Source organism: Mustela nivalis (assembly GCF_964662115.1).
Source record: "Mustela nivalis genome assembly, chromosome: 13".
Classification (NCBI taxonomy): Eukaryota; Metazoa; Chordata; class Mammalia; order Carnivora; family Mustelidae; genus Mustela; species Mustela nivalis.
In genome coordinates this window covers 18,138,531-18,152,604 of record NC_139032.1, presented here as the reverse complement: position 1 = coordinate 18,152,604, position 14,074 = coordinate 18,138,531, and the positions used below count along the sequence as shown (strand labels likewise).

The window sequence follows — 14,074 nt, the reverse complement described above, 5'->3', positions numbered from 1 at the left end:
TTATTATATAATGTATCCATACTGAAAAATATAATCTTCTGAAAAATGTCAGGGACATGATGTTAGAACAGATATGGCTAAGAACATGACTAAAATGCATGAATGTACCAAGAAAAATCCTTCTGCTCATTTTCTTTTACTTTAATCTATGTGGGTACATAAAGATTTTATTTTTTAGTAAGAGTTTTATATTTGAAAACATTTTAGTATACCAATATAAGAAAACTGATTTGTTGGTCAATAAATAAATATTTCAAAGCTATGTAACATTGACAATTTTCATATTCAAAAGTGTCACATGTAGACTATAAACACTTATATTCTCACTAAAGAGTTACCATCTCTCACCCCTTGTCCAAGTAGCTTTTTTTTTTTAAGATTTTATTTATTTGTTTGACAGACAGGGATCACAAGTAGGCAGAGAGGCAGGCAGAGAGGAGGAAGCAGGCTCCCTGCCGAGCAGAGCGCCCAATGCGGGGCTCCATCCCAGGACCCCGGAATCATGACCTGAGCTGAAGGCAGAGGCTTTAACCCATTGAGCCACCCAGGCACCCCTCCAAGTAGCCTTTTACAGTTGATTCTTACCCATAATCTTTCTGAAATTTGGGTTCTTACTCAAAGTGACAAATTATATAACTTAATATTAAGCCCCTCCCCCCCAAATACCTAATGAGATGTGTGGGTTCTCTTATTTCCGTTCCCTTCTTCCTACTCACGCTCTAAAATGTGTCATTACTTTCTTTCATTGAACAAGTAGGCAGCGTTGCTGCAGTTTCTTTTAACCTTACTACTGGAATGGTTTCTTGCTGAGTTAAAGTTATGGAAACAAGTGTTCTAGAAGGATCCCTTCCATCTGCAAGATCCCGGGACTGTGAGCCTTTCAGTTCTCCTGCGCACACATTCTGAAGGTACAGAGGGCAGGTTTCACAGTGGATGTCCCAGAAAGACTATACTCCCCAGGGCAGGATTCTGGAATTGCCAGGAGTATCTGGGAATGCTTCGTTAAGGGAGCTTGTTCTTTTAATTTTTTTTCAGCCTTGTTCAAGAGTACCAAGCCAGAAAGGGGAATCTTCTTTATCCGTTCCTCCTGTTGTGAAACAAAGTCCCAACCCTGCAGCAGCGTAGTCCTCTGGTTAATAAGATTGTAGGAGCACAGACATTGCAGAGGGCTAAAATGATTAGGTTTCTTCTGAGACATAATATCAGGAAATGAGCCACAGGCATAATGTGATCTCAGAAATGAAGAGGATGTGAATCTCTAAAGCAGGCATTTACCTATTATTCCAGAATAGGGGAGAATCAGTCCGTTGGCTGTTTGGCTTATATAAAACCAAGCCCTGTCTGTTTGTGCAAGCCTCTGTGTCTACCCAGTTTTGCAGAATGTGATCCATGGAAACACCAGTCCCATCACCTTACCTGAGGGGAAAGAAGCTACCGCGGTTAAGCAGGTTTGGGAAGGACAGTAAGATCTCCAAGCCTAGCCTGTGCTCATGGGTTCTGAGCACCACTACCTTATTTTATTTTTAGGATTTTATTTATTTATTTGAGTGAGAGAGCGAGAGTGGGAGTACAAGCACAGTGGAGCTGGAGAGGGAGAGCAGGAGCCCGATACGGGGCTCGATCCCAGGACCCAGGGATGGTGACCTGAGCTGAAAGTAGATGCTTAACTGACTGAGCCACCCAGACGCCCACACCATTACCTTATTAAAGGTTCTGAGTACTGTAGTACAGATATCTGTTTAACTTGGTATAACCCTCATTGTCCGCAGGGATGTGACTTTGATCTTAGAGCCCATATTTCAAATAAACAGCCATTAAAATCTAGAGTAACTCATGCTCCTTAAATATTCTTTGAAAGCAACCTTACAGGCATACCTCATTATTTTGATAATCCTTAAAAGAATATCCTTAAAAGAATCTCCCTGTCCAATTTCTTCTTTATCACTGTGACTTTGTATAAACTCAGGGGAAATAAGCTGTGGTTTGTTTTTGTTTTTTTTTTTTTTTTTTGTGGTAGTCATAAGGTGTGTGTGTATATGCACACACGTTCATACTGTGACATTTCAGCTGTGCATGATTTTTATATCGCATCCCAAGATTTTACAGAGCTGAGAGCAAGATTCTTCTTAATGGAACCATGTAATTGATCAGGCAACATGTTTTGGAGCTACTTCTTGTATATTACATCACGCTGCCTCAAGCATCTGACCTACAGTGTCCTTGATCCTGACGATCATGACTTGACAGAGAGACATGAAAAAGGACAATGATAAGCAGAAAACAAAACACAAAAATATTTACATAGGATTTTGGTGAGAGAGCCAAGAAAGATACTGAGTCCTTTAAAAAAATAATATATATATTTTTAAGATTTATTTACTTGAGAGAGAGAGAGCAAGCACATGAGCGAGAGGGGCAGAGGGGGAGGGAGAGAGAATCTCAAGCCAACTCCCCGCTGAGTGTGGAGCCAGACTCAAGGCTCGATCCCACAGCCCTGAGATCATGACCTGAGCCAAACCCAAGAGTTGGATGCTCAGTTGACTATGTCATCCAGGCACCCCAAGAAAAAGAATATTTTAAACAATTAAAGGGGCGCCTAGGTAGCTCAGTCGGTTAAGCATCTTCCTTCGGCTCGGGTCATGATCCCAGGGTCCTGGGATCAAGTCCCATGTCAGGTTGTCTGCTCAGCAGGAAGCGTGCTTCTCTCTCTGCCTGCTGCTTCCCCTGCTTGTGCTCTCTCCCTCTGTGTCAAATAAATAAATAAAACCTTTAAAAAAATTAAATCAATAACAAGAAGGAGATTTCCTCTACCAAGAAGAAATTCATTGTATTTTAGAAGCAGGTATAGCTAGTGATAAAGCAAAGCCAGAGAGAGGACAATATTTCTAGCAGCTGTGTTTTGGAAAAGGTCGTATGCCTTATAGTCTTCGATTGCGTTGGTGAACACCATGATGGAGACTAAAAATAAAAATGTAATGATAAAAGAACAAGTTTAATAATGGGATAATAAGTCAATGTGTAGTCTTTTTTTTTTTTTTTAAAGATTTTATTTATTTATTTGACAGAGAGAGAGATCACAAGTTGGCGGAGAGTCAGGCAGAGAGAGAGAGAGAGAGCGAAGCAGGCTCCCGCTGAGCAAAGAGCCCGATGCGGGGCTCGATCCCAGGACACTGAGATCATGACCTGAGCCGAAGGCAGCGGCTTAATCCACTGAGCCACCCAGGCGCCCCTCAATGTGTAGTCTTAATGAAAGCAGAGTAGTATGTGACAGTAGACTTATGTAATATTTTGTTATTTAGAACATTTCACACAAATTTTCTGCTTTATCAGTGTCAAGTGCATTGCCTGACACATGACAGGTAAGTGATTTTTGAAATAATTAACATTCATTAATAGTAACTTTGAGAGGCCACAATATTTCCTGGTGATAATAATGCTTGTTTTAGGCATTTTCCTCTTCTCACCAATCCTTCAGTGAGTTCTTTTCCCCAGCTTCTAGACGGGGCTGTTGAGTTTCAGGAAGTTTGTTTGTTTGTTGAAGATTTTATTTATTTTCGTGAGTGAGCTCAAGCAAGGGGAGGGACAGGGGCAGAGGCAGAGGGAGAAGCAGGTTCCCTGCTGAGCAGAGAGCTGGATGCAGGACTCGATCCCAGGCCCCAGGATCCTGACCTGAGCCAGAGGCAGAGGCTTCACTGACTGAGGCACTCAGGCGTCCCGAGATTCAGGAACTTTGAGTGACCTGCCTGAAGACACTGGGCTGGTGGGTGAGAGTCAGGAACGAAGCCTGGTTTGGTCTCAAGCTGTCGGTCAGACCTTCATCCCCCCCTCTGGTTCTCTGGAGTACTCAGTGAAGCTTCTGCAGTCCGCATTCCATACCCGGGTGAAGAGGGATGTAGTGGGCACTTTAGCAGAGGAGAGCCTGGAGATTTTTAGCTCTGGAAGATTCCACACACAGACTTTATAATCTTCACCAGGGACTTCAGAAGCCTGTGTCACGTAGTAATTTGTAATTTTGCTGAGCAATGCCTTGAATCCTAAGCGTGGAGAGGCTCTTCTGTGGGACTGAGTCACTTTGCCACGTGAACCCAGCCAGCAGGAGGGAGCTCACTGTGACATTGCTGCTCTCTGTCATTGATGCGGTAACGGTCATAAAAAGACGTATCAACAACAACTGTCACCCTGTGTCTACTGCACCTTAATGAAGGTCAGCTGTTGAAGTCAGAGAAGGCGAAGCGGTCTGGGAAGTGATAGTCCCCGTCCACGTTTTCTGTAGGAAATTGTATGCCGAGGGGTGTTTGCCAGTTTGAGGACTTGGAGATCCAACATCCAGTGTGACCTGCGAAATGTTTCTTCTCATGTGAGCAAATTAAGGCTTAGATGAATTGCCCAGCATCAAAGAACCTCTTGATGTGTGTGCCGTGGTTTATGATTTCTGTGCTGTTTTTCCTTTTCTTACACTTTTTCAGTAACTGGTAGCTTTAGGCGTTAGGCTCTGCCTTTAAGAGTTTTCTGTGCATCCTGTCCTTTATCCCCCTAAGGTCAATGTTATTTCTACCCTCATTTGACAGATTGGGACTTAGAGGTTTAGAAATGTTAAATAGCTTGCCAGAGATCCCCTTTTTCCTGCTGTGTGAAAGTTACAACTGAGAAGTACCATCCCAGAGTCCTTATTTTACTCTGTACTTGACTTAGAATGGAAGGAAATAAAACAAAAAGCATGGGATCCCCCAACACACACACACACACACACACACACACACACAATTTATTGAGGAGTTTGCAGTGGTTTTTTTTGGTTTGTTTGTTTTGTTTTTTCATTCTGTTTTGTTTTTTAAGAGACAAATGTGAACATGGAAAAAGCACCAAGGACAAATAAGAATGAGAGGATGTGAGCCTTGATTCAGAAGTAAAACAGACTCCGCAGTGGTTTAGACTCTTAAGTCAGAGGGCCTCTGTGTGTGTCGGGCACCCTTGCCAGCAGAGCAGCCAGCCCCTAACGAGTTGCTGAATGTTTGTGTCTGAACGCTTCCACAGATGTGGAAGGCATTACTTGGTTTTCATCTTTGGGACTGCAGGAACCGGACTAGGTATCACATTCCAGCCAAAAGCCACCCCAAGCTGTTAATGAGTTTTTAAAAAGCCTTCCAAAGTGATTATAAGATCCTTTTTTTTTTTTTTTTTTCATTGGAAGGCTTGCCCTTTTGTGGGCAGGGTGAGACCCACCGTGGTGGGGACGCAATTCCTCCCCCTTTGCTGAAGTGACCATGGAAATAGCAACACGTCCAAGATACACCTGAATTTTATGACCACCGGATCGTGAAAACAAGACATTACCACCTTGGCACATCTTGTGGTTTCCATGCGGTCTTTCCCTCGACTTCTGCCAGAGTTCCTAGGAGTAGCTCCTTGGTCTTTACGGTGTTCCTCTAAGGCTTGCCTCCAGCTTGCTCAGATTTCTGAAAGTGAGCATTCATCATTAAGTAATTCCACGCAGTGTGTTCAGCTATAACTTAAAATGAAATAGAATTGTGCTTTACATCCTGTTTATCTAATTAACTCATACCTACTTTGCTTTTCTGTGTACAGCGTTCAAAAGAAAACCAACAGGGCGCCTGGGTGGCTCAGTGGGTTAAGCCGCTGCCTTCGGCTCAGGTCATGATCTCAGGGTCCTGGGATGGAGTCCCGCATCGGGCTCTCTGCTCAGCAGGGAGCCTGCTTCCTCCTCTCTCTCTCTCTCTGCCTGCCTCTCTGCCTACTTGTGATCTCTGTCAAATAAATAAATAAAAAATCTTAAAAAAAAAAAAAAAAGAAAACCAACAGTCAGCTGCAATTGTTATTTATATTATCAGAAACGAATTCTCAGGGCACCTGGGTGCCTCAGTTGGTTAAGCGTCTGCCTTTGGCTCGAGTCATGACCCCAGGGTCCTGGAATGGGGTCTCCTCACTCAGCAGGGAGCCTGCTTCTCCCTCTCCCTCTGCTTCCCCCTCCCCCCCCCACCCCGCCCCATGCTCTTTTGCTCTCTCTCTGGCAGATAAATAAATAAAACCTCTTAAAAAAATGAATTCTTTCCTTTTCATCAGAGTTAGGCTTTTTCTCATGAATAATTATGTAATTTTGCATAATTACTTGTGATTTTCACAATTAATTACACAGGACATTTGGACAAATAAGGAAAAGTAAATAGAGTTCCTACTCTCACATATAACAAAATATTCTTTCCACATACCGAATACTTTTTACAAAAAAAATTGAGAGGATTTACTTTTCATTGGGGACATTTGGAGAAGCAATTTTAAAATTCGAAGTGTATTTTGTAAAAATGCTGTCATACTTTTAAATAACTTAGGGAACTTCAGAGAACGTTCTTATATAAATGCAAATTACAGTTGATTATATTTGGATGTCATTTTCCAAAACAGCAAGGATGGAATTAAACAATGAAGCCCGAGAGGCAAGAAAAGTGACTTAGAAATTCTGCCCCGGGTGAAACCCAAGCGATGACCTGTGTTTTCTGAGAGCGATTTTCTTCCAGAGATGGTGGAGGTTGCCTTCTGAGTTAGGGTTCGAAGCTGAGACCAGCACTGCTGCGTTCCCTGTGGAGGTTAATTTGGATTAAGAGTCAGCATGAAACTTCCTCACTACACTGTTTTTTTTCACATTTAACAGAAATTGCCATGTTTATCTTGTCCACCAAGCCACAGTTCATCTACTCTTCCCACCCAGAAGCATCCTGGGTCTTCACCTTCACCTGCCAGCTAAATCCCTCTCTCTGACACCCTGTCTGTTCTGTGTCTGTACTGAATTCTGCTTGCTTAGAATTCATTACCCATGTACAGATTTACTATATCTGCCTGTTTTCTCTGGCGCTGGTTGGAAATAGTGAGCTCTCGTTTCAGTAAGTGATAGGAGATGCTCCCTGGTGCTCTCTGCCTTGTAGATGTGCTTCCTCTGTGTTCGCAATCCTCCTGCTCATGGCTAGGGAAGTCCTTAAGTGATTTGGTCTGATTGCATCATCTTATGGACGAGGAAAATGAAGTTCTAAAAAAGTAATGGGCTCTCCCTTAAGTGAAGATCATGGCCAGTTAATGTCATGGGTAAAGCCAGGACTGGAAGTTAGATGTCCTGGTTGCAAGGTTAGAACAATTTCTGCTCTTCCTTCCTTGCATCCTGCATCCAACAAAAATTTGTTGAGTCTCTCCCAAGAGACAGGCATGCTGTGAGCCCTTGAGCCACGTTGAGCCTGTCTTAGAAGTTCTGCTGTGAGCGTAGAGGAAGACACGAACAGGTGTCACACACATAGATGTGCACCCTTTACTCCAATAAGTGCTGCTAAGAATTGTGTAGTTATACTAGAGTAGTATGGGTGGAAGATTTCCTTGAGAAACTGACTTTGACATGTAGGACTTGGCATTGAGCTTCTGCGTACTTTTTAAGTGCAGTTAAATTAGGCAAGTATTTCTTATATGGGCCCCCAAATGAACTTAAAGTCTGTAACCTCCAGTCCTTTGCTCACCGTATAGTCTAGAAGGGGAGTAAGTCAAGATGTAACTATTAACATAAAGCAAAATACAGACGTTCCGTGTACAAAGGCTGCAAAGATAACTCTTGTTTTGGAGGGGTAGATAATCAGGAGTAACTTCCTATGGCAGGTAGCCTCCAATATAGCTCTGGAGCAAAAGCTAAAGGAGGTACAGAAAGGAAGAGGGAAGGCATTCCAGTTGTAAGTAAAAGCAAGCAGAGATAGACCAGGAGAGGAAATTACAGGGGTTTTCTGGCAATAGAAAGTAGTCTCATTTTATAGCAGCCGGCTCTTGGTGGAAAGTTACAACTATACACTGTTGACAATGTTGTCTCAATTAAAATGCCCTTACAGTCAACGGAAATTAAGGATGGAAATGCAAATATTCTGTCTTGTTCCTACTCCTGGAGCCCATAGTCCTGTGCTTTGGTCGCCATTCATATGAACTGCCCCTCCCAGCCCCCCGCAGGAACGCTGTCTAGTTCTGTAACTGCTGTATTACCTAGCGTTTCATTGGGGCCCAATAAACATTTAATCATAATAGTGAAAAGTGTCGGGTATGTTGAAGCTGTTTTCTCTGGCAGATGCCAAATTCTCTAGACACAGAAAGAGGACTCCTTCCAAATGCTATGACTGGCCCAGGGTAGTAAGTATCAAACGCATTGTAGAAATAGTACCTATACTAACCTGTGTTACCATGTAGCTTTTACCCTATTCAGAGTGAGATTCCCACCATTTCTTCCTATGGATCATATAATCGTTTGTCTAAGTGTTCTTGTGGAAAAATACTGAAAATCACCTGCTCTGTGTTCGCCAGTAGCCAGCTACTGTATTCTAGCTAGTGTGGGACAGTGTTATTGGTCAAGCTTATCAGGGAAGCAAATAGAAAAGAATCTTTTAGAACATACGTTGCAAATCAGTGGCCCCGAACTAGCTTTTATTTATTTTTTATAGGGTTGCCAAGATCTAAAATTAGGGATGATTCACAGGAAAACCTAGATTTTTCTTCCTTTCTTTCTTTTTTTTGGGGGGGGGGTGCTTCCTTGAGAAATTGGAAGAGCTGGCAACAACGGGCCCACCTTGCCAATGGCAGCAATTGGTTGCAGCTAACCAGCAGCTGCGGTCTTTAATTAGGGAATGTATTCATAACATGCCGCAGTCCCCATTACTCCCTATTGCCTGTATCCAGCCCATGTGAGTCATTTCCGTGGCTTCCTGTCTCTTAAGACATCTGCTTTGTAATGATTGTTGCCTCTGTGAGCCCCTTCTCTTTAGCTTCCCATAACAATTTTTAGCCAGCAAGGCAATTAATTATGATCAAAACAACTAGCATCTGTGTGCTTTGTAGTTTGCATTGGTTCTCAAACTTTTGCATGCATCAGAATCTTGAAACAGATTGCTGAGACTTATTTCCAGAGTTTCTGATGCTCCAGGTTTGAGGATCAGAGGATGTGCATTTCTCTCAAATTCCCGTGTAACGCCACCTTTCGAGAATGACCACACTTTGTATTGTAACACAATACAAAGCAGCCTGAGGCCAGTGGGGCAAAATGTTCCCCACCAGAAATAATATTTGGAAAGAGTAAGCCATTTACCCGGGGTTATCAGAAGTCGAGTCAGATTCAAAACCTTGTCTTTAGAGTATATCCAGCAGGAAAGCATACTTGTAGACCCCTGCTTCTGTACCCAGCTGCTTCCCCAGACCACAAGAATCCTCTCGAGGACCGTATAATGAAGACACAGCCACAGGGACTCTAATTTAGGATCATGCCAAGTATGTGATCATCGCCCTATCTCAGGACACTAAGTTGGAACTTTCAGTGAGGAAGAGCAGAAAGACAGGGGTTTAAACTTTGACATTAGGTACACCTGCAGAGGTATGAAACATATCTGCTGGACAGGACCTTTGACTGAGGTAAGCCCACCTGGCATGGGACCCAGAAAGAGAACTCCAGGCTGACAGGTTTGCTGCTGGAATAACAAGCCAGTTTGCCTGGATGGGGATTAGGTACAGAAAGCAACTACAGGGATCCCTTTTCCAAGATTGGGGTCCAGAGCAGAGCTAGAATTTCACACTTACTAGATTGTGCAAGGTCAGAACAGAGCTAACGAGAAAGATGATTTCCTCAGTCTCATGTTGGGCTTCTAGAAACCTTGTTTAAGTCAAGATTAGTCTGATGATATGGGGCCCTTCCCACTTGGAAGAGAAGAAAAGTGAAGTTTGGGAAGCAGGCAGGGTCTAACATAGATTAAACTTATTTTAAAAATGTCTTAAAATTCCATCTGCATAAAACTCTTTGAAATGAATAATTAGGTCATCATGTGATCATGCTGCCCATCCACTAACCTAGTTTGAAAATTTTTATTTCTGCACGTAAGAGTATATAAATACGTTATCAGCTACTTACCTTCAATTTCCAAGATAGTTATATTTATTTGCATATTTATGTGTATGTATAATTCACATGCATATTTTATGTAATTATGTTAATGTACTACATGTCGTGGCAAGTTATGGAGGTGATTTATTACTTCCATGAACCCTATTTTGACTGGGATTTTAGGCAGTGGTATAATTTGTTTAATTTCAGGGTTGTCCATATAGTATTTTGATATCAATCTTGCTGAAAAAAAATTTTTAAATCTCCTTACCTCTTTCCTGCTGAATGTTGTATGCTGGAAACAACAAAGTCCTTTTTCCTCATTAAAAAATTTAATAAAATTCTCAATCTGATAATGTCAATAAGGCAGATATGAAATAAATACTTTGGCAGGGAGGGTGTATTGGAATGGAGGGGGGGAATGGTTACTGTGTTTCACATCATTAATATTATTTGTTCTTCTAGGGGTTTTATACCCTATCCTGAAAAGGAACAATAGAAACTCAACCCTATTAGTTGAGGAGTGTGATTAAGTCTCTGCTAAGCCATAAACACTCAAGGGCTGGGTAAATTATGTATTTGATGATGATAAACTATAAACACAGAGGAAATAATTATTTCTGTCCATTTTCTCTTTAATAACATTGGTTTAGGATTCTGATAATCACCAGGAATAATCATATGTGTAACATGACATCCTCATTGTTCTGATGGGAGCCGAACTCTGTCTTCCCTGTCTTCCTCTAGTCAACCTCAAGTAGCTTTAAGGTTTACTCTACTAGGGAAAGATTTGAGACTGGATTCTCTGTAAGGGGGTGGGGGGAGCAGGAGCAGCAACAAGACTTTGATAAACCAGTTTGAAAGAAGCATATGAAGGAAGATCTCAATGGTGCACAGTATAATATACGAACTAGAGGCAGTTCTCAGTGACAGAAAGGAGGGAGATTAAAACTGCTGTTTTTGTTTCTGACAGGCTCATGCACAGCTGGTTCGAGAAGTCGACGTGGAGAAGGTGTCTGCTTTTGAGAATCCATATGTAGATGCCATTAAGAGTTTATGGAATGATCCTGGAATCCAGGAATGCTATGACCGGCGACGAGAGTATCAGTTGTCTGACTCTACCAAATAGTGAGTATTCACCCAAGAGGCCCTCTGGATCTTTCTCTAGCTCCGTGTGCTCCGCACCCACAGCTTCCGCATTCTTGGGCTTCACGTACAGAACCGGCTCCCGCTCCAGCCAGAGAGAAGTTTAGCGTGTAAACTCGTGCCAACCTCATACACTTACATTATATTCTAAGGGACTGGCATCGTGAGTCAGGGAGAGTATTTCTTTTACTGTCCTCTGTTCGAAAAGCAGACTGAGGACTCGAGGACTCTGCTTTTACCAGCCCATCTCTCCCACCAAACTGCAGACCAGCAAATCTCAAACACAGACTCCGTTGCAATTCAAAATCCTGGAATAATAATTTTTCATACAAATTTCTGATCTTTTTGTCATGTGCTAGAAAGCACCTACACACATTAAAAGCTCTAAACAAAATATACGCTTGACTATGGGCTCTAACACGTCAGACTTCCCAGTTTCCAGTTTCCAGACACAGAACTTTGACTGCTTTCTGGGAGCCACTATTATGTTGATGGATAGGTTTGCCTTTGCATGGAAATCGCGTGAGTCTAATTTTGCATGCATTCCAAAATTATTCTGTGAGCTGTCAATCAAAATCGTGGGTCCTGGGAGAGATTTGCATCCTAGAGAGGTTTGTTAGTTCTCTAGATTAAATCTCGCCTCACAGAAAGAAAGCGAAGATCTGGCAATCATTGAATTAATGTAGGCAGAGCAGTCAGCAATCTAGATAATCAGGCGCCTGAAAAAATGCACTTTCTGTAGTACTTAGCCAGGTTCCTGTCTACATTAATCACGTTAACCCAGTGTTTGCCTCTTGCGTGGGTTCTGGGTGGACAGAAGAATGGGTGGAAAGTCGTCAGCAGCCTCAGGCCGGTTCATAGGATGCAGGAGCCCCTGGAGGAGAGCAGGGCCGTGGGGAAGATAAGGAGCCCCCGGGGCTGATTGTCCACACCCGGAATGCCTGGAAGATCCAAGAGCTGTTCAGTTCTGTTTTCTCCATATAACGGGTCACATTCTTATTCGCGTTCTAGGCCTTTGTGTAGGATAAGTTATCATTCAGGTCAGCCCAGAAAGGTGCCTGGTCTAGACCATTCTTGTCCTCCTGTGGTGCACTTCAATTCCACAGTTCTGGAATGTGCCGTAGAAGGCTCATGATCGCCAGGCCTGTGGTATGCTAACCAGTACGAATCCCCTGCTGTGCCTGTGGAAGGTGCACTTTCCTCATTCCTGACTTTGTTTTTCCTCCCTCCACACCTCCACGCCACCATTCTTCTCCTCTGCTGTCTGCCTGCCTTGGGCCCTCGGCCCTCCCCCTGGAGCCCCTACTGCACGAGTTTCTGTGAGTGCACACAGGAGGGATGCAGTCAGCTCTTGTCTCTTCCAAATTCTGCCCCCTCAACCTTTGACCAGCTGTCTTTCTTGTACTTCCTGCCCCCTCTGTCCTTCTGTTTGCTTTGCCATTTCAGATTTCATCCATCTCCCCGGGGTGCTGTTGTGTTTTATCTCTTGTTCCCTGTTCCTGCTCAGTCTGTCTCCTCCCTGCCTGCTTCCCCCTCCACGCTCATCTGTCCTTCTCGTCCGTTCTCCTCTTCCTCCTCTGCACGTCCCACTCTACTACTGGGATGCCTCTCCTGGCCCTTACTAAGCAATAAATCCTCCATTACGAGTCATATTAACTAATAAATCCTCTAAGCTCTCATCCTGTCTAACCTGTCTCTCCCCTTCCTCACCTGTTCTAGTCTCGACCTCTCACCTGTGACTTTTGTACCAACAGAGAGGTCTTGGGGCCTCAGAGCACCAGGGTCTAATAATTACATTCTTACCAGGGTCAGGGTTCCCCCTTAGGAAATGATTTTGCCTCCCGCTCTGGGGATGGACTCTGGGAGAGATTCCAATGACACCTGTATGAGCTGCTGTGTTTGTGTCTTTGAGACAAGACTCTTCCCATATCTGGTGACACTCCTCAGTTGAGATTTGCAGTGCCCGTGAGTTAGTACAAGAAAAGATGTTTGCAGTGTCTACTGCTTTAGGGAAAGAGCTCTTCAAGACCGTTTGTTCAGACCCGCATTAGCATTGGGATTCTGGGAAAGCCGCCACCTTAGCATTCTGTTGTATAGGCGGCATCTACCTTAGAACCATGCCTTTGGGCACGTCCCTGATGCCAGAGCCAGACCGAGGTGTGGGGGGCAGCCGGGACAGGCTCATCTAAATCCCTTCAAGTCATTATTATTTAAACAGTTTCACTTTCCACTGATGGGGATATGGAGAAGTTGATTTTCTGAACTACATATATATGTGGGTCTATGTGTATGCACACATACCTACTTCTTTTTTTGACCATATTTGTGTGCAAAAGTAAGAAAGTAAATTATTACATATTCTTAGATGCCCACATTTCAGTACCCATCTCTTGGGGAAAAAAAAAAGGGACGTTTCCCCTCATAGTAAGTAATACTCTGTGACATCTCAAATTAATCATTAGTCCCTTTTCTCATTATGCCCAGTTCATAGTCATACTTCCTAAATTCTTCCAAAATGTCCTTTAGAGTTGGTTGGTTTTAAGACAGCACAGGGCTTTGGTTTCTATGTCCCTTAGGCTCTTATGATTGGGAGAGTCCTGTTTGCATTTCATTGGCATGTTGAAGAGATTAGCCTGATTGCGGCTTTATATAGTGTGAATTAATTTGCTCCTTTGTCTCCTGAACTTACTATAACTTGTAAATTACATTTAAAGATTCAATTAGATTCAAGTTAAATGTGAGGAGAATGCACTCGAAGTGATGTTGTTTGCTCATCGCTGGTGGTGGAGAGGCTCACCACGGTATTAGGGCACTGATGCCCTCCGTTATAAAGCTACATTTTTCTTCCTGCCACCAAAAGCCATCCGCGTGGTGATACCTTGTCACTGGGTGGTTCTCTGGCTCCCCATCAACTCTTACTTAATGGTTTTACTTCCATTTGATGTCTCGTATGATTTAATAATTCCCTTAGGGTTTAGAAAAGAGGAATTTTTCTACTTTTCTCAGTCGGTCCACATTGGTATTCTT

General features: G+C 43.1%; 1 protein-coding gene across 1 annotated transcript in view; it reads left to right on the top strand.

The window, feature by feature from the left end:
- LOC309845945 (guanine nucleotide-binding protein G(q) subunit alpha) overlaps positions 1-14,074 on the top strand; it is a 306,083-nt gene that overhangs the window by 196,897 nt on the left and 95,112 nt on the right. The window contains exon 3 of the mRNA XM_082694485.1: positions 10,875-11,029. Coding sequence (XP_082550611.1) covers positions 10,875-11,029 — 155 coding nt within the window. The remainder of the gene's footprint in view (positions 1-10,874; positions 11,030-14,074) is intronic.